The following is a 27,316-nucleotide window of genomic DNA, read 5'->3' on the forward strand; positions in this document are numbered from 1 at the left end:
TATTGCTTTGGCCTCCATTTGAAAGGAAGTGTTTTCTCAGTTTTTAAATGACAATATTGGACCTAGCATATTTTAAACTGAGTTAAAATTTTGTGTAACTAGTACATTATAGAATTAGGGTCTTAAATCACATACTCTATTTTTAATCATTTAATATAACACTGTCAATATACAGGTCAGAAACCATGTCTGAACTTGTCAGTTCCCAGTCTAATTGTAATTTATCTCAAACCTTTGATTATATTTTATGGTCCTGCTAAAGTATGGCGCCTCTTGTTCTTGTTCTTCTATGACTTCTTCCTTTCTTTGAAAGGTTTACTCATCTATCATTTCTTTGAAACTCTTCCGTTACTCATTCTGATTCGTTTTGGTGCTGGCTGTTGACTGCATAGATACTTTAAGCTCTGCTACCGAGGCATATCCTCAGCCTAACTAGAGAATTATTATTGGCTTTTGGTTGATAGCTTCCCTCCCTTTCTTTCTTCTCTTTTCTTTTTGAGATAAGTTCTCCCCATGTAGCCTAGGCTGAGCTTGAATTCAGTCCTCCTGCCTCTGCACTTCAAGTACTGAGATTCTGCCCTCTTGATATTATAGAAAGTGATATTTGAATCCCTGCCTGCCTCCATGAGGAGTTAAAAAATATGGGTTTCTATTGCCTTGAAGAGACACTATGATCATGGCAACATACTGCACATTTTTGGAGTTTTAGAACATACTGCCTTACCACTAAAGAACATTGTGCTTTCTCCAAAGGAGAAAATAATACAGATAAAAGATTTGCATGTTACCCACTGAGAATCTTTAGCATGGCTAATCTTAGTTAATCAAAATTCCACCTTCTTCTCTGCCTGCCTCTAATTTGAAATGTGTATTAACATTTTATATGAGGTCACAAAGAGCTTGAGCTAGCTCATAGCTCTAGTTGAGTGGCCAGGATGTGCTTGTGAAGTGGTGACACTGGTGTCACAAAGCCACATGCTACTTAAAGCATTCTGGTTTCAACTTCTGAGCAGTGACAATAGTGTCAAGGATAATACAGAAGAATTACCCTAATCCTAAGGTTACTTAATTTGTCGTGGTCTTTCAGTGTCTGTTTCATCCCTATGTGAGCAATCTGAGGGAGGTTACAAGTAGTAACAAGTTCGTCCTTTAAGGGGAGGATCACGCACTATAGTGTTGTTTTCCATTTAAAGATTTTTAAGTGTCTGGAGTGCAGATGCCCTTCAGAGTCCAGAAAAGGATGCTGAATTCCATGGAGCTGAGCTGCCTGTCGTGGGTGCTGGGGACAGAAATTACTTCCTCTGAAGCACAGTTTATGTTCTTAACCTCTGAGCCAGCTCTTAGCACCAATTGCTAATCTTTCTTTTTTACTATTTATTGAGTTTGTTCACATGTGCCTTAGAGAGTGTGTGGAGGTCAGAAGACAACCTGTCAGAGTTGTTTTCCTCCTTTCTCTTGAGTGGGTCTTAAAGATGGTACTCGGGTGTCAGGCTTGGCAGCAAGCATTCTGAGCTGTTGAGGCATCTTACTGCCTCCTCATGTAGCTTAGGGTGGCTTGGGAGTTGCTGTGTAACTAAGGGTGACATTGAATTCCTGATCCCTTTTTCCCATCTCTTAAGTGCTAGGATTGCAGGGTGTGTCACCATCCCCACCCTTAGCTAATAGTTTTCTAAAACTTAGTTTTTATGGGGGCAAACACTGCTAAGTGCTTATTAAGTATATTGATGGTTTGTTTCCATGATACCATGATGATAAAAGTCCATTTCTTTTGGAGTAATTATTTACCTGGACATAAGTTGCAGTTCTCTCAACAGTCCCGAAGGGATTTTTTTCCCTTCATATATATGTGTGTATGTTTGTATCATACCTGTTTGCAGGTGTGTGGACACAAATGTGTGTGCATGTGGAGGGAGGCCTGAGGTTGACATTGGGTATGCTGTCCATTTGTTGGGACGGAATATCTGATAAAGGCTCGTGTAGCCTGGTCCACATCTGAGTCCTGGAGATTACAGGCAGGCAGCCCACTTGGCATTATGTGGGTTTTGCACATCTGAACCCTGGGCTTCACCTTCACACTGTAAGTGCTTTAATCAGCCTCTGGTTTTGAGTATTTATAGTCAGAAATGCTTAGATGGTGGGAAAAGATTTCTTTACGTCCAGATTTCCATTTGTGGATGAGAGCTAGGGAAATAATACTGGTTTGTGTTTTATTAATGAGAGTAGAAAACATGTTTAGCTTATAATTTATATTGATCAAAGTATTTCAGATCTGTTACCTTGAAATTAGATGTGTTGAGGTTTTTTTCCTGTCCTTTGTTAAAATAACCTGTAATATGCTGTTATGTTTCCCCAACACAGTAGTGTGCAAATAAGTATTTGAGAGTAATCTAAGCATGTGACTGTTTCCATAGGCATCAAGCATGATGGAACTATGTGTGATACTTGCCGCCAACAACCGATCATTGGCATTCGATGGAAATGTGCAGAGTGCACAAATTATGACTTGTGCACCGTTTGTTATCATGGAGATAAACATCACTTAAGGCATCGCTTTTACAGGATTACTACACCAGGAAGTGAACGGTAAGGGAAACAAGTTTTTCTTCAGTCATGACTTTTTGTTTTATCCTATTAGCTTTAAAAGTAGGATTAGAAAGTCGCTTTTGACAGTTTAGATTTAGTTTTGGGGGAAATGAATAGCAGGCTAGACTAGGTGGGATTGAACTTGTTGATTTGTGAGAGACCCTGTGAAGGTAGAATTTTATTATATGTGGGTTTCTTATTTCTTTCTTTAAAGACATGGTCTCACTGTATAGCTCTGGCTGGCCTTGAACTCAGTATGTAATCCAGGCTGATCTCCAGTTATTATTGATTTTTTATACGATAATTTCGGCTATTTCTTTTTTTTTTTTTTTTTTAGCATGGAGACTTAGCATTGCTGAACAGTTGGAAATGCATGGCACCTCCCAACCCCCCCCCCCCCATTGAATAATTTTCTTCTTTTTATACCCTTTGTTTTAATTTCTATCTGATGAATACTGTGGCCTGCTAATTGAGTCAACAGGCATTTATTATGGATAGGGACTTGAGGCATGGCTCAGTTGGTAAAATGCTTGCTGCACAGCCCTGGGGTGCTCCCTTTAAATATCCAGCACCTGAGGAAAGCTGGGTATAATGGCACATTTCTATAATGCCAGGCTGGAGAGACAGACAGGAGGAAACTTGAAGCTCTGGCTGGTCCATCTAGCTGAACATCAAACTCCAGGTTCAGTGAGACATCCTTTCAAAAAGTAAGGTGGAAAAGTGATTGAGTGACACCTAACATTGACCCCTGACCTTCACACATGTGTATGCACACCTGCACACACAGATGCATGCATACATGAATGCATATACACACAGAGAGAGACCATATGGTAGCTTCTGTATTTGTGATTTGAAGATAGTTTTCTTAAGGAGTTTATAATTTAAGAAGAATGATGGATCATGAATGATTATCGTATGATGTTTTGGACAGGATAATGTCTAAGATCTTAGGATTGATGACAAGGATATAGTTAATGGGTGTGGAGTTTTAGGTAGTGGAGTCTTCTCATGTAGATAGGATACTGCACTTGAGCAAGTCATCTAGAGAGCCATAGCTAGGAGTAATAGGGAAACTGTATCTCATTTCAGTCACATTGAGTCACGTTGAGTCACAGCATCTCATTTTAAATTACAGTCCTGCCACTCAAACTGAGTATTTTGGAGAAAAAAAAAGTTATTTTTGGTTTTTGCTTAAAATTAAAATTAAGGAACGACAAATAGGTTTTTAAAAATGAATATAACAATGAGATAACATTCAAAAAACAAAAGTCTAAAATCTGAGTAAAAAGGATGTAGACAAGTAAGGGGCATATGGCCTTAGAGAAAGCAGCTGGCTCAAATAATTGAGTGAAATCTTTCCCAAGGTTTGTAAATGCTCATGGGTGTGCAGTACTCTAGAGACAGTGTAGTGTATAAGTGCTCATGGTGTGCAGTACTCTAGAGACAGTGTAGTGTGTAAGTGCTCATGGTGTGCAGTACTCTGGAGACAGTGTAGTGTGTAAGTGCTCATGGTGTGCAGTACTCCAGAGACAGTGTAGTGTGTAAATGCTCATGGGTGTGCTGTACTCCAGAGACAGTGCAGTGTAGTGTGTAAATGCTCATGGTGTGCAGGACTCTGGAGACAGTGTAGTGTGTAAGTGCTCATGGTGTGCAGTACTCCAGAGATAGTGCAGTGTAGTCAAACCTGGCTTCAGATTCAGTTTTCTGGCATTCATGCAGTTCTCTGGGCGTTTGATTCATTGCTCACTTTTCACAGATTCTTAGGATACCCCTCCACCCCCACTCTGAACCCAGCTTACTGTTCTTGATGACATTTGACATAAATAGAGATCTACTGTTCTTTGTAGACAGATCATGCTCTTGAGGTGACCAAAGTGCTGCCACTAACTGTGCCCTAAGTCACAGCCAAGTGTGGTTTGCAGCTTACCCTGGGATACTCTCTTCAGTAGGCCCTGACAGAGGACACTTAGAGCCATAGCCTGAGGTGCTCACACTAGGAGGCTGTTCTGATTCCATCGCTTTCAACTTTCTATGAGGAAAACCTTTTTTTCATGCCTTGAGCTCCTCCTTTGTAAAATGGGCAGTGCAGTGTTATCTTTCTTTTAAGGAGCTAACACTTTCCCCATAAAGGGTTTTGCTTTTTTACATAGAAGTCACCATTTCTCAGCTTTATAAAACGTGAAAACAAAACTTTTGTTTTTAGGGTTCTGTTAGAGTCTCGTAGAAAATCTAAGAAGATTACAGCCAGAGGAATCTTTGCAGGTGCCAGAGTCGTACGAGGAGTGGACTGGCAGTGGGAAGACCAAGATGGGGGTAATGGGCGTAGAGGAAAGGTATGGACTTTGAAAAATTCACCATGTTTTCGGGAGTGTTGGGAGTTGAGATTTCTATTGCTGCTGTAAGCACATGTCTTGGCCCATTTATTTTCATGCCAGGAACAAGTTTTAAAAATCTTCATTTCTTTCTTTTTCTTTTGGGGAGAAAATAGTGCTCCTGTTTATTTGTGAGTGTTGCTGTTTCCTGAGAAGGTTGTTAGGTGGATTTTACCTCAGGCTCCATCTTGCTGTTTGGTGGTCCAGAGGTGCCTTCCTGAGGACTCGATGTGGACCAGTCCTTCCTAAGTAGCGCCTCGTGTTCTTGATGTTCCTGCTGCTAAAATTTTATCTAAGGGGCTGAAGGTGTAGCTCAGTGTGTTCCTGTATGTGATTCACAGAGCTGTGGAAAACATAAACATTGACTGTTGTGGCACACTTGGGAGGCACAGGCAGGTGGGTCTCTGTGAGTTGGAGGCCAGCCTGGTGAACAGAGTGAGTTTCAGGACAGCTAGGACTGTTACACAGAGAAACCCTGTCTCAAACACCTCCCTGTAGTTGGGTTTTTTTTTTTTTTAGTTTTGTTTAGCCCCACGCTGGGTGCCATTTGTAGCTGAAGTTTTTTTTTAGTCTTGTTTAGCCCTACAGACCCCGTAATTGTTTATAAAATAATCATTTAGAAGCTTATATTAATTAAACTGTTTGGCCATTAGCTCAGGCCTACCATTGACTAGCTCTTATATGTAAACTCAGCCCATTTCTGTTAATCTATATGTTGCCATGTGTTCCGTGGCTTTACCTGTTGTCTTTACATGCTGTTCCCTGGGCGGCAGGCTAGTGTTTTTTTACTTCCCCTTTTTTTTTTCACCCAGTATTCCTTTTTCTCCTTGTCCTGCCTACATTATCCTTTTTGTCTGGTTATTGGCCAATCAGTGTTTTATCAATCAATCATAGTAACATATATTTACAGCATACAGTGTGTCCCACAGTACCTCCCCCCCCCAAAAAAATAGAATATATGAGAGTTTTTAAAAGCCTCTGTGCCTGTCCCATTTGCTACCCTCCTCCAAAGTAACTAATAGCCTTATTTTGTGTTTACTGTTTTTTATTTTCATTTATTACTTTTTGTTTAGTATTGTCCCTATAGCAATTGGTGTTTATGTTTTGAAAAAGAAAGTAGCAGTCACAGACCTTGCTATTGTATCGGCAGGGCAGAATGTTCCTTTTAGATGAAGGCTCTCAGAAAAATAGGAACAGAGTGGTCTGTGGTGACTTGTTTTTCTTTGGCATCTCTAAAATCTGTGAGAACCCTTCTGGACAGTAGGCACGGCCATGCATGAGTTCCGGGAACACAGAGCCCCACGCAGGATGCCAGGTCGCAGGAGTAGGCTCGCCGGTGGGTAAGAACACTGTCAGAGGAGGTGACTGCTGGCTAGTGTTTGCTTCTAAGCTCACCAGAGCCCACCTCCGTGTGTGTCTGTGGGAGAGAGAGGGGGACAGACACCTTGCTAGTGTTTCTATCAGGAAATGGGTGGCAGAGGGGCAAATGGAATGTCATCACTACATAGTCCAAACAGACAGTACACTTGATGCCCTTGAGATTTGGGCCAGGTGGAGTGGGCAGTGTGTTCTTAGGTCAGCAAAATATACCAGCAGTGGAGATTTTTTTAATTAAAAAATTTTTTTTTGGTACAGGGTTTCTCCGTGTAGCCCTGGCTGTCCTGGGACTGGCTCTGTAGATCAGGCTGACCTTGAACTCAAGGTGTTTGCCATCACCACCTGGCAGTGGAGATCTTGATGATAAGAGCTTTCAGCCTGTTCAACATTGGCTATAGTCTGGATGAATTACCCCATGTGCTTGGCGCCCCACCTCGCAGGCTCTTTTTATGTCCTGTTATTTTCCCTGGGTGCCGCTCTCTCTCCCTTGTTCTTTGTCCCGTTATGCTTTACATACTCTATCTTTTGGTAGAGCACAGCTTTAGAAAGTTCAAAGAAGGCAAAAATGAATATTTTTACTCTGAAAATCATTTTGTCTCCTTTCCCACAGATATGTAGGCAGAGGATTAGAAGTGATTTTTGCAGATGTCTTGTAAGACAGCTGCTGTGAGGCAGCACCCTGAAGCCACAGAAGTGGGACTTGATTGTTGCAGTTTGCTCTCTGTTGCTGTGACAAGAACACTGACAGAAACTAGCCTGGGGTGAGGCTGGTACTGTGTCCTGCAGGTTATATCCCACCGTCTAGAGACGTAAGGACTGAAGTAGAAGCTGTGAGGAGTGCTGCTTATTGGCTTCCTATGGCCTGCTCACTCAAGACTACCTGCTTACGGGTGGCACCTCCCACTTCTTAATCAAGAAAAGCCTACAGGCTTTCTTACAGGCTCTGATCAAGGCAGCCCCTCAGTTAAGGTTCCTTCTTCCCAGATGACTTGAGCTTGTATTACGTTGACAAACAACAGAACACTAGCCAGTCAGCACTTTTGGGAGAACAGGAAAAGGAATAAAAGTAGGCATTCCTGAAGCTGTGAATTACCACTTCAGTTTTGGTTTGTTATTTGCTATTTTATATATGCTAAGTCATATTCCTTCTTTTAAAAACAGTTTTGATGGAAAAAAAATCTCATATGTCAAAGCAGATTCCTAGGCATTCATTGCCTAACTTCACAAATTATAAGCCTTTAAAACTGTCATTTATTGGCCTGGTGGTGATGGTGCACGCTTTTAATCCCAGCACTCGGGAGGCAGAGCCAGACGGATCTCTGTGAGTTCAAGGCCAGCCTGGTCTATAGAGAGAGATCCAGGACAGGCTCCAAAGCTACACAGAAAAACCCTGTCTCAAAAAACAAAAACAAAACCACAAAATAGTCATTTATTTGTTGAAGAAACCCTGATCCATCATCTATGTTTTTCTTTTTTTGTGGTACTGAGGGTTGAACCTAGGACCTCACTCATACTGATAAATTAATAAAATATTAATAAAATAGATTTTTGGGGGCAGGAGACATGGCTCAGTGGTTATGAGCATTGCATGCTCTTGCAGAGGATCTGGGTTCCATTCCCAGCACCTACATGGTGGCCTCACAACTGCTTGTAACTCTTGTCCAGGGAACCCAAAGCCCTTTTCTGGCCTCTGTGAGCTCCTGCATGCATGTGCAGGTCATAATCTCATGCAGGCACACATATGCACAAATAAATAGAAATAAATCAATCTAAATTAGAACTACTTAAGGTAGTGTTAAATTTACAACATGAAGTACTGGTTATGTTCAAATCTGAAGGAAGGTTATTGTTACAGACAACATGTTGCATGTTCACTTTAGCACATTACAGCCTTGCTGTAGGAGATTGTGCGGTGGTTAACTGGTAAGACTCCTGAAGCACGGTAGGGCAGTGATGGACTAAATTAGAAAGATGGTTGCCTTTTGAGAGACAGGTGGAGGGGAGGAGATAATGAGCACACAGGGTCTTGAAAAGTCTTGGAATTCTTTGTTGTTTGCTTTTTTTTTTTGAGACAGGATTTCTCTGTGTAGCCCTGGCTGGCCTGGAACTCACTTTGCAGACCAGATTGGCCTCAAATTCACAGAGATCAGCTTGCCTCTGCCTCCTGAGTACTGGGAATAAAGGCATGCGCCACCACCACTATGCCATTCATTTTTAAAGGTAGTAGAATAATTATAAGCGTGTTCATTTCTTTTTTTTTAATTAAAAGTATACATATTCTGTTTTTTACAACACATATAAAAATTTAAAAGAATATATGGCCTTATTAGTAATTTAAAGCATTTCTCAAATGGTTCATTAAATCTTAAAAATGAAATCATTTTATTTCTACAAAAGCATTGCCAAATACCTACCCCACAAAACTATTTCTTTAGTACAGAGCAGGAAAGAAAGTTTAATGTGTATTTTTTTTTTTTTTTTTTTGGTTTTTCGAGACAGGGTTTCTCTGTGTAGCTTTGCGCCTTTCCTGGAACTCACTTGGTAGCCCAGGCTGGCCTCGAACTCAAAAAGATTTGCCTGCCTCTGCCTCCCGAGTGCTGGGATTAAAGGCGTGCGCCACCACCGCCCAGCTTTAATGTATATTTTTATTTAAAGTAATAATAGTCTGTTTTTTATGTTTGTGAAGTGCTGGTGGATATGAGTGTTTGGAGAAAAGTCATTTGGATTGTATGTGGGCAGCTCCCTGTTCTTAGACAGCTGAGAGGGCCAGCTGCATGCATGTGTGGGTGTGTTTGTGTGTGGCAGGGAGGGGGAAAGAGAGAACAAGTTAGAGTTTAACCAGGTAAGTTTTAAGAGTCAGTTGTCTGTGGGTGGGACGCTGTCTGTGTGCCCACCACAACGTGCTGTAGTAGCTGGGGTGGCCTGCTTTCTTGGCAACTGAGCAGCTCCGTGTCACTCACTGCCATTCTTCACAACTTTGCATTTGTCATCTTGAGCTGACTAGAAAACAGGTTTATCTCCAGTTGTTTAGATACGTGCTTAAAGATTTTAAATTATGTATTGGATAATTGGCTAAAAATAGTAAGCTGCGTTCTTAAAGGATTTTATAATTCACATTATTCATTTTTTGATAACCTATTAGTGTTGTATGAATTCCTAAAGATCTTATAATAAACCTGGGCCTGTTACTGGGGTAAAAGATCAGAGAAGCAGAGCAAGCCACAGCCACCACCTCTTACCTTACCAACTCCTCAGCCTCAAAGAGCCTCTAGCTGAAAGGGACGCTTCTGCTGAAAAGCCTTTAGCCAAAAGGCGTTAGTTCCTGTCTCCTCACACCTTCTATTCCTCTCTCCGCCCAGCCACATCACTTTCTGTTTCACTCTTCCTAGTGCTGGGATTAAAGGTGTGTGACTCCCAAGTACTGAGGTTAAAGGTGCGTGCTACCACTGTCTGGCTGTTTTCTTTCCTAGACTGAGTCAATCTCATGTAGTCTAGGGTGGCTTTGAACTCACAGAGATCTAGACAGTCTGCCTCCCTGTGTTAAGATTAAAGGTGTGTGCTGGGCAGTGGTGGCGCACGCCTTTAGTCCCAGCACTCGGGAGGCAGAGGCAGGCAGATCTCTGTGAGTTCGAGGCCAGCCTGGACTACAGAGTGAAGATTAAAGGTGTGTGCTACCACCGCCTGGCCTCTATGTTTAATCTAGTAGCTTGTTCTAGTCTCTGATCTTCAGATAATTTTTATTAGGGTACACAATATATCACCACATATTAATGTAATTCCTTTGCCTCCCAATTAAAATTTTCTACAGTGATATTAGAATGTACTTCCTAACTCTTCGGGTAAGGTCAGATGTGGTGACATAACCCTGTAATCCAAACAGGAAGTTTGAGGTCACCCTAGGCTGTGTTCTGGCAGCTCCCCCCAAACAAACAGCAAGACAGCAGACAGGGGTACGACTCGGCAGTAGAGTGCTTGCCTGGCATGCAGAGAAGCCCAGGGCTGAGGACCACAAGGGAAAAAACCATCATAAACACACATCCTGCACTTCTGTCTCTTGGGAGGCTGAGGCAGGAGAGTTTTGAGTTTGAGGTGAGGATAGGCTACTCAGGGCTATTCTATCTTAATAAAACTTATAATTCTAGAAAAATAGGACTTTATTGATAATTCAACCATGCTAAAAGTGACATATTTGGCAAATCGGTATTTTTCTTTATTTTGTTACATAAGTTGATGAAAAACTCTTTAAGATTTCAGTATAATTAAAGCATCTAACCTCTTTGCTATTTTTTTTTGTCTTTTGTTTTTTCGAGACAGGGTTTCTCTATGCATCTCTGGCTGTCCTTGAACTTGCTCTGTAGACCAGGCTGGCCTTGAACTCACAGAGATCCTCCTGCTTCTGCTTTCTGAGTGCCTGGATTAAAGGCGTGTGCTACTGCTGCCTGGCTTCTTTCATTTTTTTAAAAAATATTTTTTCCCTCTAAACTTTGTTAGGTAACGGAAATCCAAGACTGGAGTGCGTCGAGCCCACACAGTGCAGCGTATGTTCTCTGGGATAACGGTGCTAAGAACCTTTACAGAGTTGGCTTTGAGGGCATGGTGAGTAGTGAAAGCACAGCCCTGCAGTGGGCGCAGTGGGCAGGCCAGGGTGCCAGCAGGTCCGGCTCCTGCTTTCCTGCACTCTCTCTGCTGTTGGAGCAGAGGTGTCTGAGCCACGGGTCTGCAGCAGGAAAGGAGGTCTGTAGAGTGAGGACATCAGCTCCTCACACCTGACCCAGTATAAACTACGTCATAGCAAATATGCTTTTGCTATAGTAAAATAACTAGTAGATTTAGCTTTTAAAATCTAAACCAAAAATAAGAATCATCGATAGGGCTACTCCTTGGAGTAGAATTTGGAGACTAGGATTAACATGAGGTGGTTTTTGTATTCTATGCTGTGGTAGCTGATAAAAAGTATAAATTATTTTTAAGAAAGTTTTTTTTTTTTTTTTTTTTTTTTAAGAGTTCTTATTTTATATTCATGGGTGTTGAGTCCCTTGGACCTGGAGTTGCAAACAGTTAAAAGCTGCTAGTATGTGGGTGCTGGGAATTGATCCTGGGTCCTCAGGAAGAGCAGTCAGTGCTCTTAATCACTGAGCCATCTCTCCAGCCCCTCTTGTAGTTTTTTGTTAAAGTATAGAATTGATGATTAAATGTGATTGTCTTGTAGTACATGTAATCTCAGCACTCCAGAGGTGGAGGAAATAGGATCTCAAGTTCAAGACCATCTTGGGCACATAATGAGAACTTCTGAAAAAATGAAAAACAAGATAAAGCAAAAAAGTGATAGACTTGGTAACGTCTAGAATTAAATGGAGAACAATGTAGGTTTACTCAAGAGAATGCTTTATATTTCTGTATTTCATGGACCATTGTTCCAACACTGATGCTATTTTGTGACAGGGTGTCACTGTGTAGCCCTGACTGGCCTGGAATTCACAGAGATCCGCCTGCCTCTGCCTCCTGAGTGTTGGGATTAAAGATTATGTGGGCACCATATCCAGCCTTACTGTTTATTAATTCTGAAATACAAATTTCTTTAATAACCTTTCAATTCTAAATATATTCCCATTTAAGGAATTATTATTATTTTAATTGTAGTACTAGGGTTTTGTGCATGCTAGGCAAGTGCCCTAGCACTGAACAATATCCCCAGCCCAGAGAATTCTTTGTTTCATTCTTTTCTCAGCTGTCTTTGCCTTCCATTTGGAGAGCAGAAAATTAGCCACATGCCTCCTTACTATATTGTATTTATATATGAAAGCCAATATAAACTTAAATGCTAATTATATATTTTTTAAAATTTTTCATTTTGTTTTTTTCTTTGGTTTTTCAAGACAGGGTTTCTGTGTCACCCTGGCTGTCCAGGAACTTGCTTTGTAGAACAGACTGGCCTTGAACTCAGAGATGTTGTTTCCATCTGCCTCTCAAGTCCTGGGATTAAAGGCATGTGCCACCACTGCCTGGCTAGCAAATGCTTTAGTAATGCCAAATTTTATCACTAATTATTTAGTGATTATTTAATTAATTGATTTATATTTATAATTTAAATTAATTAATGATTAAATTAATTGTTTAGTCAGCTAATTTCCTAACCTACTACATATTCGTGACTCATATGCCACTGCATGCTTTTGAATTGAGTGTTTTAAGGATTCCAACTGACTGTTTCACATGCAGATGTATGTGCTATGTGTGTTCAGGTAGTTAAATGAAGACAGGTTGGTGGTTCATGAGGTTAGTGCCATTATTTGATGAAATGTCTTCCCTCTCCACTGCTGCAGGCAGGGTGGCAGCAGTGTGATTGCCTGTGTTTTTGTGTGTTATGGGCCTATTCTTAGGATAGGTTTTTAGAGGGAGAATTACTGAGTCAAACTAGTACATTAAAATGATTAAAGCCTTTGTCTGGTCTGGGGTTGAGTAACATTTCATGTTTAGTACAGGATGACCTGTTACATTGGGTTCTGTGTGGACATGCGGTTACCTCCTATACACACCAATAACTCTTAGACATTTTTTAGTGCATCTGGTTTTTTTGCTTGTTTTCTGTTTTTTCTTTAACTCACTTTAAGTTTTTTGTAAGTAACACCAAAGATTAATGTCCATATTTCCTGTAACTTGTAACCACAGGTGTCTTCTCATTCAGGTACCTAAGTAAGAATGAATATATTTTCTTGTAAAAATAAGTGGGAAGGAACTTAATTAACCAGATAGAGAAATTAACTGCAGAGGATCAAAGGCTGGGTTTGGTTCCATTCTCTGGTCCTGCAGGCCTCTTGATCTTACTTAATTTCCCTTCTTACATGTATTTGCCTTGTATCTTTAAAAAATGTGTTTGAAAGGATCAAATGTGGTGAGGTTTTGTTTTATTTTGGGTAAAATTATTTTAAAATGTCAATGTGTTGTGCACTTCACAAGTACTGGGTATTTCTTTTCTTTTTTTTTTGGTTTTTTTTGAGACAGGGTTTCTCTGTGTAGCTTTGCACCTTTCCTGGAACTCGCTTTGGAGACCAGGCTGGCCTCGAACTCACAGAGATTCGCCTGCCTCTGCCTCCCGAGTGCTGGGATTAAAGGCGTGTACCACCACGGCCGGGCCGTACTGGGTATTTCTTAGAGTTTATTGTTTGCCATGTGCTTTTGAAAATATTTGTGTTGAAGTTCTTTGTTAACTTCAGAATTTAAAATTAGATAGCTGAAGGTAAATCAGGTCTGTCTGAAGATCATTGTTCTAGTGTAAGGTGTTTTGGAGGCGGGGTTGAGTGTGGCTCTCCACCTGGACTGCCCTCTGCTGTGTGCTGAGTGAAACTTGACTATTTCAGGTACTGCGTTACACTTGACGTTTTCATGGGTTATTTTTTCTGGTTTCTTTTCTTAGTCTGATCTGAAGTGTGTCCAGGATGCCAAAGGAGGTTCTTTCTACAGAGATCATTGTCCTGTGCTAGGTGAGTTAGCAGATTCAGGAAAATTGCCAAATAATGAGTCAGGTTCAGAGGATTAGGATCATGTCTAAATTGGACAGGAAAAAATGGGATTATCATTAAAAGTTATGTAGAGAAATATTTGGTTTCATTTTAGTTTTAAAACATTTATTCCTTTTCTATGGTTTATTTAGGCTCGGAAGGCGTTGTTACGTCTTGGGAATTGGTGTACTATTTGTGTCATAATATGTATTTAATACACTTTTAACTGAACTTACACCACTGAAAAATTTATTAGATTATATCAGTGTTGTGTCTCCCACACTACTGAGGAAAGAATTTGACAATTTATTCCTTATAAATACCACACGGTTACTGTATAACTGATTTCTTAGTAAAAGAACAGCTCCAAGATCAAGGTACTATAGTAAATATAAATAACATAGATTTGTTTTAAAAGAGTGAAAACCAAAACTGCTTTCATTTGCAAATTCATTATTGCCATGTTCTTGTGGTGGAGTCCTCAGTCCCCAGATGCCCTCCTCGCTTGTGCGGTGTCCTCTTCTTCCTGAGTCCTTTAACTGGTCTTTTTGTCAAAAAGTGCTACTTTCTTACAGCATCCCTCAGTTTCTTTTTAAAGGAGAAAGTAGGAAAATACACATGTGTTTTGGTGAGCTCCTATCTTACTTTCTTTGTGCCCTTATAAGAAGAGTGTAGGCTCAACATGAACATTTAGATCCCACAGTGCAGTGTTTTATGATTTTAAATCTTTACCCCAGAATCTTTAATTGGTCTTAAACAAAAATGCAATATTTTCTTTTTAAGATTTATTTATTTTTATTTTATGTGCATTGGTGTTTTGCCTACATGTATGTCTGTATCCTCTGGAACTGGAGTTACAGACAGTTGTGAGCTATTATGTGGATGCTGGGAATTGAACCTGGGTCCTTCTGAGTAGCAGCCAGTGCTCTTAACCCCTGAGCCATCTCTCCAGCCCCAGATTTTTTTTTTTTTTTAAATAATACTAAGCACATTTGAGGAAGCAATCTGGGGTTTCCCCTTTACAGTCTGTGTTTAGTTACTGTGGTTACTGTTGCTCTGGTGCCGAGCTAGTCAGCAAGTCATGCAAGCAAATCTCTGACTGTTCTTATCCTCCAGGACTCACTACTCTGATTTAGGGTTGGTAGTCTATTGTAGATTTTGCCTCTACTTAATTTTTAATGAGTGATTTTATTGTTATAATTTCTTTTACTTTTTTGTGGTTCTGAGAATTGAGCTCAGTGCCTTTCACCTGCCTGACAAGAGACACACCACTTAGCTACATATACACCCTGGCCCACATTGCTGCAGTGTTTCAGTTAATGTTTGTGTGCTTTTTCTGTAATTGAAAACTCAGTTCTAGAATCTTATACTGAGTTCGTAAAACACATTGAGATGATATGGCACTTTAAAAGTATTTAGATACTATTTGTGTTTACTAACGCACTTGAAGAAGGGGTGGGTTACTAGGCACACAGTTGCAGTTAGTTCTGGTGTCTTGTAGCACAGTGTGGTTTCAAAATAGCTAGAAGGAAGAATTTGCAATGACACAATAATCATGTGTCAGTTAAAAATAAACTGTTTCACTAAAAGGTACTAAGGGAATACCATGAATAGTTGTTAATCAATAAACGAGGTAAAGTAAATGTAAAGAGTAGACTCTCGCACAAAGACACCACACTGATTAGAGAAGATAGAGAAGAAATGGAAAATTAACATAGACTTCTAAATCAGTCATGATAGCAGTGTAGTGATCACACGCACATGAATGCAGTTACATACTACAGTGACTCTTTTTTCATTCATTTTTCCCTTTCATTAATTATGTTTGGAATTACAGGTGAGCAGAATGGCAACAGGAATCCTGGTGGATTGCAGATTGGTGACCTGGTAAATATAGACCTTGACCTAGAAATTGTCCAGTCTTTGCAGCACGGTCATGGAGGATGGACTGATGGGATGTTTGAGACTTTAACTACGACTGGAACTGTCTGTGGCATTGATGAAGACCATGACATTGTAGTACAATATCCAAGTGGCAACAGGTTGGTACTGTTTCCTGGGTTTTGATGACAAAGTTAACATACATGGACAAGAGCCTTAAAGAAAGCAAGTAATATGCTATAAGTCAAAGTTTAATAAAGCTGGTCTTTAGGCAGTAGATACAGAGTATGTTGGTAAGGCATTGAGGGGTGTGTGTGTGTTTGTGTGTCTGTCTGTCTGCGTGTGTACACTTTGACATTGAAGTCAGGAAATTTGCAGAAGTTGGTTCTCTTCTTCTATCCTAAGGGTTCTGAGGTTTGAACTCAGGTTGTCAGGCTTGGTGGTAAAAATGCCTTTACTTGCTGATGCATATTGCTGGTCCCTGTATATGATTCTTACTATTCAGAGACCCTTTGCCTCTGGGGTTTCTTTAGAAAGAGATGTTCTTGCATGCTTGTACTGTTTTATTTGTTTATGTGTATGTGTGCCTGCATGTATTTATGTGCACCATGTGTATGAAGTAGCCATTGGAGGCCAGAGGAGGGCTTTGGATCCATTGGCATGGACTTGAAAGGTGGTTGTGAGCCACCATGTGGGTCCTGGGAATCAAACCCAGGTCTTCTGCAAGAGCTGTAAGTGCGCTTATTCAGCCCAGTGGTTCTCAACCTTCCTAATCCTTGAAAACAGTTCCTCATATTATGGTGACTCCCCAACCATAAAATTATTTCGTTGCTACTTCATAACTATTAATTTTGCTATTGTTATGAATCGTAATGTAAATGTCTGACAGATTGAGAACCACTGACTTAACCACTGAGCTATTTAACTGGCCCCTTCCATAGTTCTAGGAACAGGTTTTTTTTTTGTTTTTTTTTTTAATGTAGTCTGATCTTTCAGATCCGCTTATTCCAGATAAGTACTTGGATTCTGAAGAGTGTATAAAATGCAAATAATTTAGGAATTTATTTGACAAGGGATCTATTTTTGCACTGGAGTTGAGTGTGTGTTTAAGTGGAGTGTGTTTTGTATGTTGTGGTACATTTGTTTAATGAGTCATTGAGTAGTCAGGAAAATGAAAGGAAGATGATAGCGGTATGGAAGGATGCTTATGTAAAATAAAGAAGCCATAATTTTGGGGTAGAGACATAGCTTAATTGGTAGAGTGTTGGGCTGGCACAAATGAAGCCTTGTGTTCATTCCTCAGCATTGCATAAATCAGATACGAGGCACATGCCTGTAATCTAAGCCTTTGGGATGAAGAGGCTGGAAGACAAAAGAATAAGGTTGTTCTCAGTATGTTTGAGGCTAGTCTGGGATATATGGGATTCTGTCAAATAAACAAAAAAGAAATTTTATTTGTGTGTGGTCCTAGGAAATTGAACCCAGGGTTTGGGCATGGCAGGCAGTCAATATCATTGAGCTACAGCCCCAGATCAGATTTATTTTGATACAGGTATTACAATTATGGAAAGCATTTATGCATGGCAAATTAAAACTAGAGAGCCTTTATCTGTGAGATTGGCAGTGTTCTAGATCAGTGGTTCTCAACCTTCCTAATGCTGCAACTCTTTTAACACAGTTCCTCGTGTTGTGGTGACCCCAAACATATAATTATTTTATTGTTACTTCATAACTGTAATTTTGCTGCTGTTAAGAATTGTAATATAAATGTATGATATACAGGATATCTGGTATACAATGCCTGTAGAAGGATTGTCATCCCAAAAGAGTTGTGACTCCACCGGTTGAGAACCCTTGTTAAAGGGCTGCTGCATTTGGTAGGCAGTTTGGCTAGGACAGAATGGTGAGTAAATATATGGGATCAGGAAAGAAAGCTTTTCCTTAAGCAACTCTGAAGAAACCAACTCTATGTTCACAATGATGGATGCACAGGGATGTTCTTTATGTATCGTATGTGCTGGTAAGCATTGTAAATTATATAAACAAAGAAATAAAAATCATCCAGAATGTAAGAGGATTGCTTTATTCTTTTGAAGTGTGCAAGGTTGTTCTCCCTGCAGTGTTTAAAGATATGTCGAGTGAGTTCACTTGTTCTGAGCCTGGTTCTGCCTTTGTAGGTGGACCTTCAATCCTGCTGTCCTCACTAAGGCAAACATTGTCCGGAGTGGAGATGCTGCACAGGGTGCAGAAGGCGGCACCTCACAGTTTCAAGTGGGGGATCTTGTGCAAGTTTGTTATGATCTGGAAAGAATTAAACTTCTCCAAAGAGGACACGGCGAATGGGCTGAAGCAATGCTTCCAGTAAGAATATGTAAAATAATTTGGAAAGAGATATTATATTTTGCTTATAGAATTAATGAATTAAAGCAAATTACTTTTAGAAACAATTGGAATTGAAAATTAAATTTTAAAAAAATCACTTAGAATGTAATTGCAAAGGATTGCTTTGCACACACACACAATACACACACACAGAGACACACCACTTTTCTAAAATTGTATTCTAGGTGTACTAGGCAGCAAGATGTACTCATGTCTAATTTATTCCAGCTGGATTAGCCTAGAAAGATCCAGAAGGGGCTAGTATTTCTGATAACACTGTCAATAATGGGTGTAATGTAGAATTGGGAGGCAGAGGTTTTCCTGCTATTCAGTCCCCCAGTGAGAGAGCAGCATGCTCTTCCATCTCAGTAGGTCGACAGCACCACAGCTTTCCTGCTACAGGGAGCCTAAAACATGCAGGAATGTGGGGACAGTACATGTACATGTCTTCTAAGAGTAGTTTTGCTATCAATGATACAGCTTAATTTTTAGTTTTTCATTCAGTATATATTTCATCAGCTGTTCAACAGTAATAAACAAGTTTATTTTGTCCTTCATGTATCTGTTCTTTTCTTTGTTCCCTCCTGTTGACCTGTTTTGTCCTCCTCTTCACCCTCTGTTCTGTCTCTACTCTCATCCTGTGTGCTTCCTCCTCTTAGAGCTCGTCACCCAACCCTGTGCTGTTCAGACCTCCTTTCTCAGGACAGTGCTTCTGTTTCTTCCTCTTCACCCTCAGTTCCTGCCCTGACTAGCCTTATCCCATCTTGTCTTTCCTGTTGTCCTGTCCGTCTGTCTAGCTGTACTCCTTCAGTAGATATTTTAGAACATAAAATAAACCTGTTAGATTTAAGGATACAAATGTAAACAAAACAAGAAAAGTAAATCTCTTGTGCATTACCTTAAAATACAAATGAGTAGCTAGCAAAGTTATCGGTAGCTAGCCAAGTTGGTACTTGGTAGCTACTTGGCCCACATCAAAGTCTGTATGGCAGCTGAGTGAATGGATAGGGCATGCGGTAAACCTGAGAGCAGGACCTGTTTGCTGCGTTATCTGCCAGATTCTTATTGTCTAGTGTGGAGATTAGTGCTATAACTGAAGCTGAATCTTAAAGTGCTCTTACTTACTTCAATTTGGCTGAATATGATAGATTCATGCTAAAATCAGCTGAGACCATCCAGAGCTCCCTTCCATCATTGTCTGTTAAAAGGAAAAAGTGCTAAGAATGGAAATTAAATTGAGTGGAATAGAGACAATGTGGACAAAGGACTGAACAGGTTCAGATAAAAGGATAATGAACAGGTTCAGATAAAAGGTAGCAGGATAATGATCTTCTCTCCATGTGCAGCAGTTATTACTAAAGACAGGATTAAAGGACAGAACATCACTACACACAGAAGAAAGATTATGCACAGGAAACTGACAAAAGCTAACGTGGGGCTGGAGAGACGGCTCAGAGGTTAGAGCACTGGCTGATCTTGCAAGGTCCTGAGTTCAATTCCCAGCAACCACATGGTGGCTCACAGCCATCTGTAATGAGATCTGGTGCCCTCTTCTGGCCTGCAGGCATATGTGCAGGCGGAACACTGTACATGTAATAAATAAATAAATCTTAAAACATAAACAGCTAAATTCAAGTAATTCAGAATAAGTTAAAATAAATTAAGGACATGTCAAGATACAGAAGAAAGAAAGAACAGAAGCAAGGTGTTAGAACTTAAGAAAGAATTAAGAAGACGAAAAGGAGATGGCTCAGTCGTAAAGACCCTCTAAGCAGGCATGAAGGACTGATTTCCTGTGGCTGGAACCCTTGTAAAAGTCATGCATCTGTGACCTAGCACTGGACAGCAGGGAGGTGAGTCAGCAGAGCTCGCTGGCCTGCCAGTCTAGTCAGTGAGTGAGTGCCAGGCTCAGGGAGGGAGCGAGGGAGGGAGGGAGGAGACCCCGGCCCTGACTGAGCAGTAAGGGCCCCTGCCAGCAAGGCTGGTGATCTGAGTTTGATCATCAGGACCCACGGGGTAAGGGGAGAGGACTGTTTCTTCAAGTTGTCCTCTGACCACCACTCTTGTATTATGTCATGGGTGCACACTTACAACACACACAGTAAGTAAATTACAATGCAATAAATTAAGCGGAAAGTGGTAGTGGAAGACATCAGTCACACACACACACACACACACACACACACATACACACACCCACACACACCCCTCCATGAACGTATGTGTCACACACATACACACACACACACACATATTTACATACTACACACACATTCACAAATAAGTTTTTTAAAAAGTAATGATTAAGTTGGAATACACACACATAATTACCACAGATAGTAGGAGCAATAGAAAGTTCAAAAGCATGAAAAATTTAAATATGAAAAAAATATATTCTATAGAAAATGAGAAATATGAAATATCTGATATATGTATGTGTAAGCCCAACAAAAGTAAAGGGCTGAAACAAATAGAATTCTTTTTGGTATTGCTAATATTTGAACTAAGATCTTGTGAATGCCAGACAGCTGCCTACCACTAAGCTAACACTTGTAATTCCAGCTAAATGCTTTTGAAATTGAAAACAGATTTGAGACTAGACTTCAAAGGGAGGACCCATGGCAAACCCGGGGAAACCTACTCTAATGGAATAAGTGAGTCTGTATGAATAGGAAAAATTCTTTGGACCTTTAAGAAAAAGGGCAAATTATTGCTCACAGTGGGAAGATCATTTTGTTGTATGTAAAAATATCTCAATGTTTCATGCCAGAAAACAGTGATAATTAATAAAACTAAGAAAAGAAAATATATATTTAACCAAACTGACATTTAAGTATAAAGGTTGTAAATTGCTCTGAGTTTGTAAGAATTTAAAGGCCCTATTCCCATAAGCCTATTCTGAGTAATCTACTAAAGAGTTGAGACAATCCAGGTGACTAGAAATGTGCCAGCTGATTATGCAATATGTATTTATTTGTTTGGTTAATTAAATTGAAAGAGGAACACATACAGTGATTGTACAATCTAACAGTGTAACTGCAACTGTCAGAAGTGGAAATGAGGAAACATGAGAAGTAATAAATTGTTTACTTTTTAGCTGTGTTAACTAGCATGAACTACTGTTATTTAAAATTACTGAAAGCCCATTGTGCACCAGCTGCAAATAGCAGCCTCTGCGGTTGCGCATTCAGCCTGTTGCTTGTATGAGTTCCCCTAAGGGACCTTAGACAGTTTCTGTATGCTTATTTTGATCTCAGTGCTGTTCCCCATCTAGGTTCTAGACAGGAATCCAGGTACCTTTGGAAAGTTCTAAGGCATAAGTAGCTAAGATTCAAATTGGCTAGGTCATGATGTTTATCTGTACCCAGAATAAGGACTATGATTAGTGACCTGTGTAGAGCCAGGTTCAAGTTCCCTGTCCCCTAGAACATTCTACCTCAAAGAAGTGGGCCTTTACCAAATTTAATAAATTTGAAGACATGGTAGCTGAGAAGTGGCTCATTCCTACTTCTTGTCTTCTGGAAAATTGGTAAGGCCTTACACTCTTGAGGGCTTCCACTGTGCTGGAGTGATACACCCCACTAGTCATATTCACTAATAAATACCACATCCAGTCTGCTTTTAAAAAAGTGTGTGTGTGTTTACAGTACTTGGGAGACAGAGACAGGTGGATGTCTGTGATTTCAAGGCCAGCCTGGTCTACAGAGTGAGTTCCAGGAGAGCCAGAGCTACACAGAGAAACCATATCTCAAAACCCCCCAAAAAAGTGTATGTGAAGGTATGGAGAAGGGGGTGGGGAGGAGTGTCATAAGAATACATGAATGGCTAGCTCAATATTGCTCATACTACAGAATAGACATGAGTCTTTCTTTAAAAGAAGGCGTAAAGAGATGTGTGTTCGCATTTGTATTTATATAAAGATATTTGTTAAATATAGCTGTTAGGACAGTACAGACTTTGTGTTTTAAAAAAATGGTGACCTGAGATTTAAACTCAGTTGTTAGAGTGCTCACAACGGGCTCACAGTAGTCTGTAACCTCAGTTCCAGGAGAGCTAATTCTCTCTTTTGGTCTCTGTGGGCACCTGTATGCTTTTAAAATAAGAAATAAGTTTTTTTTCTGAGAAATCAGTTTTTAAAATAAAAACAAAACAAAAACATAAGAAAATAAAACCCTATTGCTGACTTCTGTCAGGGAGAAACCTGTTAGAGTGAGAGGGTAGTAGCAGTCACCAGCATAGTACAGGTTATGGCTTCAGATAACTCCCTTACTAAAGAGAAAAGTTAGGTGAGGACGGATCTTGTACCAGACCTCAGAGACACCATCAGGGACTCGTAGCGTTGTGCTCAAAGAATGAACAGCCAGTTTGAAAAGTTCTCACTAGTCACACACAGAGGTCAGACAAGCCTGTGCAGCTACACCAATTAGCAACATTTAGATTGTGAAAAACCTCATAGGTCAAATAATCCTGTTTCCTCATATTATTTCCAAAAAAGAAAAAAAAAAAAGAATATGGACTTTAAAATTTAAAACTTACTTTGCCTTTTTAAGATTATGTGTATGAGTGTTTTGCTTATATTTGTGTATATGCACCATGTATGTGCCTGATGCCCACAGAGGTTGGAAGAAGATCCTCTGGAACTGGAGTTATGGATGGTTGTGAGCTTCCATGTGAGTGCTGGGAATTGGACCTGGTCCTCTGCAAGAGCAAATGCTCTTAACTGCTGAGCCAGCTCTCCAGCCCTTGGGCTTTATTTTTACATGTCTGTCTGTGTATCTGTGCATGTGTGAGTGTGAGTGCCTTCAGTGTCCAAAAGAAGGCATCAGATCTCCTGGAACTAGAATTATAGGTGATTGTGAACCAACCAAGAGCAAGAGCTAATGTTCTTAGTGGTTAAGCTGTGTCTCTAGCCCCATTATTCAGATGGTTTTAAAGATACAGTTAAGTTTGTGACTAATAATCCATTTGAATATGGTTAGCTCTTAAAATTTTTAAAATTAGAAACAAGTAAAATCAACACTTTAAAATACAGAAGGTGGTGCAGAGCCAGGTGGATCTCTGTGAGTTCGAGGCCAGCCTGGGCTACCAAGTGAGTTCCAGGAGAGGCGCAAAGCTACACAGAGAAACCCTGTCTTGAAAAAAAAAAAAAAATACAGAAGGTGGTGATAGAATTTAATAATAAATCTTTTAATTTTTTTAAGACTTTAGGTAAAGTTGGCCGAGTACAACAGATTTATTCAGACAGTGATTTAAAGGTGGAAGTTTGTGGAACATCTTGGACGTATAATCCTGCAGCAGTTTCCAAGGTGGCATCTGCAGGATCAGCCATTAGCAATGCATCTGGTGGTATGTTTTATCTTGTTTCCTTAAAAACAATACCCACTTTTCAGTCTGGGCCTGGTGGCATACACCTTTAATCCCAGCATTTAGGTGGATCTCTGAGTTCAAAGTCACCCAGTCTACAGAGCTGGTACTAGGATAGCCAGTGCTACACAGAAAAGCCATGAGTTAAAAACAAACAGCAGCAAAAAGAGTTCTCCTGCAACTGAGCGTCTTGTATGTACACTTGGTTTTCTTCCAGATAACATAGGTTCATTCATTTGGATATTGAAACCTTGGTAAATTTTTCTTCTCTTGCCCTCGTCCTCTTCCCTTCCTCTCCCACCCTTCGAGAGCCTCTTGCCCTCTTTTTAGTGCACTGACTAACCTTCATTCTGGCTGAGGGACTCTCTGGAAAGGTTGATGAATTTGTGCTTTTTCTTGGGCATATTAAGCTTCTCTGTACTAGATCTGAGACACTTAAAGCTCAGTTCTTATCTCTAGTCAGAACTTGCGTTTTCTGCCAGACAACCTTCTCTTTCTTAAAACCTTATCTTGCTTAGCTTACTTTTTGTTTCCAACATTATTGCTAGCAGATGTTTTTCTTCCTGTATATTGTTATATTATCAGTCATATTTTTCTTCTTAGCATTTAATAAGTTACTATAGATGCCATAACATCAGAAACTGGTAAGATGTGAACTTGCTGAGTGCTTGGCTAAACTTGTCCTAACGGTCCTTCCTATGTCCCAGCTTTGTGTGCACAGTCAGGTTTATTCTGTATTGTTTTCTAAGTTGCTATATGTCCATTCTTGCCATCTGGTAAGGGAGGCAGAGTCATAATAGTGAATGGAATGTGCAAAGGAAAACATGAGGTTGGTAGATATGGTGGTGCAAGCCTGTGGTCATATTTGATAGGTGGAGGCAAGAGGATCGAGTTTGAGGTTAGCCTGGGCAGGCTGAGACCTTGTATCCAAAAAGAAAGATTGAAGGTTTTTGTTTGTGCTGCTTTCTCCTTCCTCTCTTTTGAGTTCCTGTTGCAAATTGCTAGTGCACTGACAGCTTAAATCCAGCAGTGTTGATTTCTGTTTTGAGGCTAGCTGCATTGTGCTACCTTAGCTACATATAAAATAAAAAGGGAAGAGTAATTAATACCTACTCTCAAATAATTGGGGTTGGCATAACTTGTAATTTTTCTCTTAACCCAATTTTTGATTCCTTTCCTTTTGAGTAATGACTGTAATAAGTAAAGGCTAGAATCTCCTGTATTAAGTGTACTGCTTAGGAAAAACAGTCAAGTGGCACTTAATAAAGTATGCTGTTATCATTTATATGTTTATTTTCAGCTGAAAATTGATTTGCTCCTAAAGTGTATTCCAAGACACTATAGAGGTTGCATTGTTTCTGAATCATAACTGTTGTTCTGTTGAGTTTTATATGGTCTGTAGTATTCTACTGTCTGTAATGTTCTTTGGTCTGTACCATAGGATTAAGACCTAAAAGATATTTGTATCATTGTGGGTTCCCTGTGCAAGTGTGTTTGTTTATAGTATCATTAGTTTGACTTTAAATCTGTCACTCTTTACTTTTTCTGCATTTACAACTTGAAATATGTGATTTTAGTTTATTTATGGGGTTGAATTTAGTGTAGCTTGGTATTAAGGCTTATTACTTGCACGGGTAAGTTGTACACAGTAGAAATAGTAAAACAGGAAAACGGTTTAGGAACATGGAGAACATCTGTTCTTCTATTAGCAGTTTGTTTTGTGCTTTGCAGAAAGACTCTCACAGCTTCTGAAGAAATTATTTGAAACCCAAGAATCTGGTGACCTCAATGAAGAGCTGGTGAAGGCTGCTGCCAATGGGGATGTGGCTAAAGTGGAAGATTTGCTGAAAAGACCAGATGTGGATGTGAGCATTTCAAAAACAACTTTGAGGGATATGCAAAAATAGTAGTTTTGTAATTTAACAAAGGCTGAAGTCTTCAAGCCTTTTAGAATTTGCTCTTGCAGTTGATAAGAAGCATGAACCTATTTTTATTCATCATGTGGATAGACAGTATTTTCAGTACTAGTTACTGAAAACACTCTTTTCTCCACTCTGTATCCTCAGCTGCCAGTGCCAAAAAATCAGCTTGTTATTGATGCAGGGGTTGTTTGTTTTGTGTCAATGTCTGGCTGTTTTAATTATTACAGTTTCAATTATATCTTGAAATCAGTACTGTAATAGTCTCTGCTACTCTCTGCTTTGTTCTTCCTGCTCAAGATGATGATGATGATGATGTGTGTGTGTGTGTGTGTGTGTGTGTGTGTGTGTGTGTGTGTGTGTGTGTGTGTTCATAGCTTTTAGACTTTTTTTAGATTTTTAGTTTTTTGGTTCTGTCAGGAATTGTCACTGGGATACATTGTAGCTTGCTTTGGGCTCTTTGGATGTTTTTCTATTCTTGTAATACATGAAGTTTGCATGTCTTTCTGTATTTATGTGTCCTCTTCAGTTTCTTTCCTCAGTAGTTTAGAATTTCATTGTAGAAATATTTGACCTCTTTGGTCAAATTTATTCTTAGTTGCTTTTTGAGTACCAGTTGTAACTGGGATTAAAGTTTCCTACTTCAGATGGCTTGCTATTGAGATATGCCAGTGCTGCTAATGCTCGTGTCTTGCAGTTTGTTGGTGACATTTATTAACTCAAGTGGTGTTTTCATGGATTCTTTAGGGCTGGCCCTCTATCCTTCTGTCTTTCCCTTCCTTTTTCCCCCTTGTACTTAATATCCTTTCCTTCTCCCTTCCTTGGGTTTTTCAGACAGAATCTTGCTGTGTAGCCCTGCCAGGTCTCCTGCTTCAGGCTCTTCTGATTCTGGGATAACAGACATGTGCCACTTTGTCTGGTTTTCTGGTTTTCTGTATAGAAATCATGTCACCTACAAACAGTGACAGTTTGACCTCCTCTTCCAGGTTAGATGCCCTTTGTTTTTTCTCTTGTTTGATTGCTCTGTGACTACCAGTGCCAGGTTGAATAAATGCATGGTCAAAGTGGCCATCCTTGCCTTGTTTCACATCTGACAGCTTTCCCTCATTTAGCCTGTTAGGTGCTGTTAATGTGTATTACCTTTATCATATTAAAGTATATTCCAGCTGTATTCAGTTTGTTCAGTTCTCATCATGAAGAGATGCTGGATTTATTAAGTACTTTTCTGCATTCATTGAGATGTTCATGTCATTTCTCTGTCCTTCATTTTTTGAGTGGTATGATCATGTTTATTGATTGTAGATGTTGAAGTACTTTTGCATTTTTTTGCATGAACTACACATGATTGTGATGAATAATCTTTTAAAGAGTTTTTACATTTATGTTCATCAAAGGTACTTGCCTCTAGTTTTGTTTTGGGTGTGTCCTTGTCTAGTTTCCGTATCAAGATAATGCTTGCTTGATAGAGTTTGGAATAATAATGGAAGAGAACTGGCATTAGTTCTTCCTTGAGAGGTACAGTTGAATGAAGTAAGTCTTTGGGACGTTGCTATTGATTCCTTCTTCCATGTAACTTTCTATCCAAGTTTTCTATTTTGTGAAGATTCAGTGTTGATAGGATGTATGTATCCATGAATTTGTTCATTGTGGACATATGGCTGTGTATAATCATCTCAGTGATTCTTTGGTTTTCCATGTTCTTGGTTGTAATGTTTGTTTTTCATCTCCAATTTTGCCTGAGTATTCCCCTTTTCTTTAGTCAAGCTTATGATTTGTCTTATTTTTTTTATTTTGTCAAAGAACAGCTCTTTGTTTTCTTGATTTCATTTTCAATTTTTAGTTTTATTTATTTCCACTCTGATCCTCTCCTTTGGTGGTTCTGGTATTCAAACTCATGGTCTTGCACCTGCTGACCTAGCACACACTCTGATCTTCA

At 39.8% G+C, this 27,316-nt stretch overlaps 1 protein-coding gene and 1 pseudogene across 2 annotated transcripts in view; both read left to right on the top strand.

Moving 5' to 3' along the window:
• Window positions 1–27,316, top strand: part of Mib1 (MIB E3 ubiquitin protein ligase 1) — a 102,937-nt gene that overhangs the window by 19,560 nt on the left and 56,061 nt on the right. For both annotated transcript variants that reach the window (XM_052741525.1, XM_052741524.1), the window contains exons 2-9: window positions 2,412–2,583; window positions 4,790–4,919; window positions 10,827–10,931; window positions 13,750–13,816; window positions 15,672–15,876; window positions 17,893–18,076; window positions 23,299–23,443; window positions 25,193–25,326. In XM_052741525.1, the coding sequence (XP_052597485.1) occupies window positions 2,412–2,583; window positions 4,790–4,919; window positions 10,827–10,931; window positions 13,750–13,816; window positions 15,672–15,876; window positions 17,893–18,076; window positions 23,299–23,443; window positions 25,193–25,326 (1,142 nt within the window). The remainder of the gene's footprint in view (window positions 1–2,411; window positions 2,584–4,789; window positions 4,920–10,826; window positions 10,932–13,749; window positions 13,817–15,671; window positions 15,877–17,892; window positions 18,077–23,298; window positions 23,444–25,192; window positions 25,327–27,316) is intronic.
• LOC128113160 (uncharacterized) lies at window positions 21,205–21,330 on the top strand (annotated as a pseudogene).

Source organism: Peromyscus californicus, unplaced genomic scaffold (assembly GCF_007827085.1).
Source record: "Peromyscus californicus insignis strain IS unplaced genomic scaffold, ASM782708v3 Scaffold_17__1_contigs__length_78620276, whole genome shotgun sequence".
In the NCBI taxonomy this organism is placed as follows: Eukaryota; Metazoa; Chordata; class Mammalia; order Rodentia; family Cricetidae; genus Peromyscus; species Peromyscus californicus.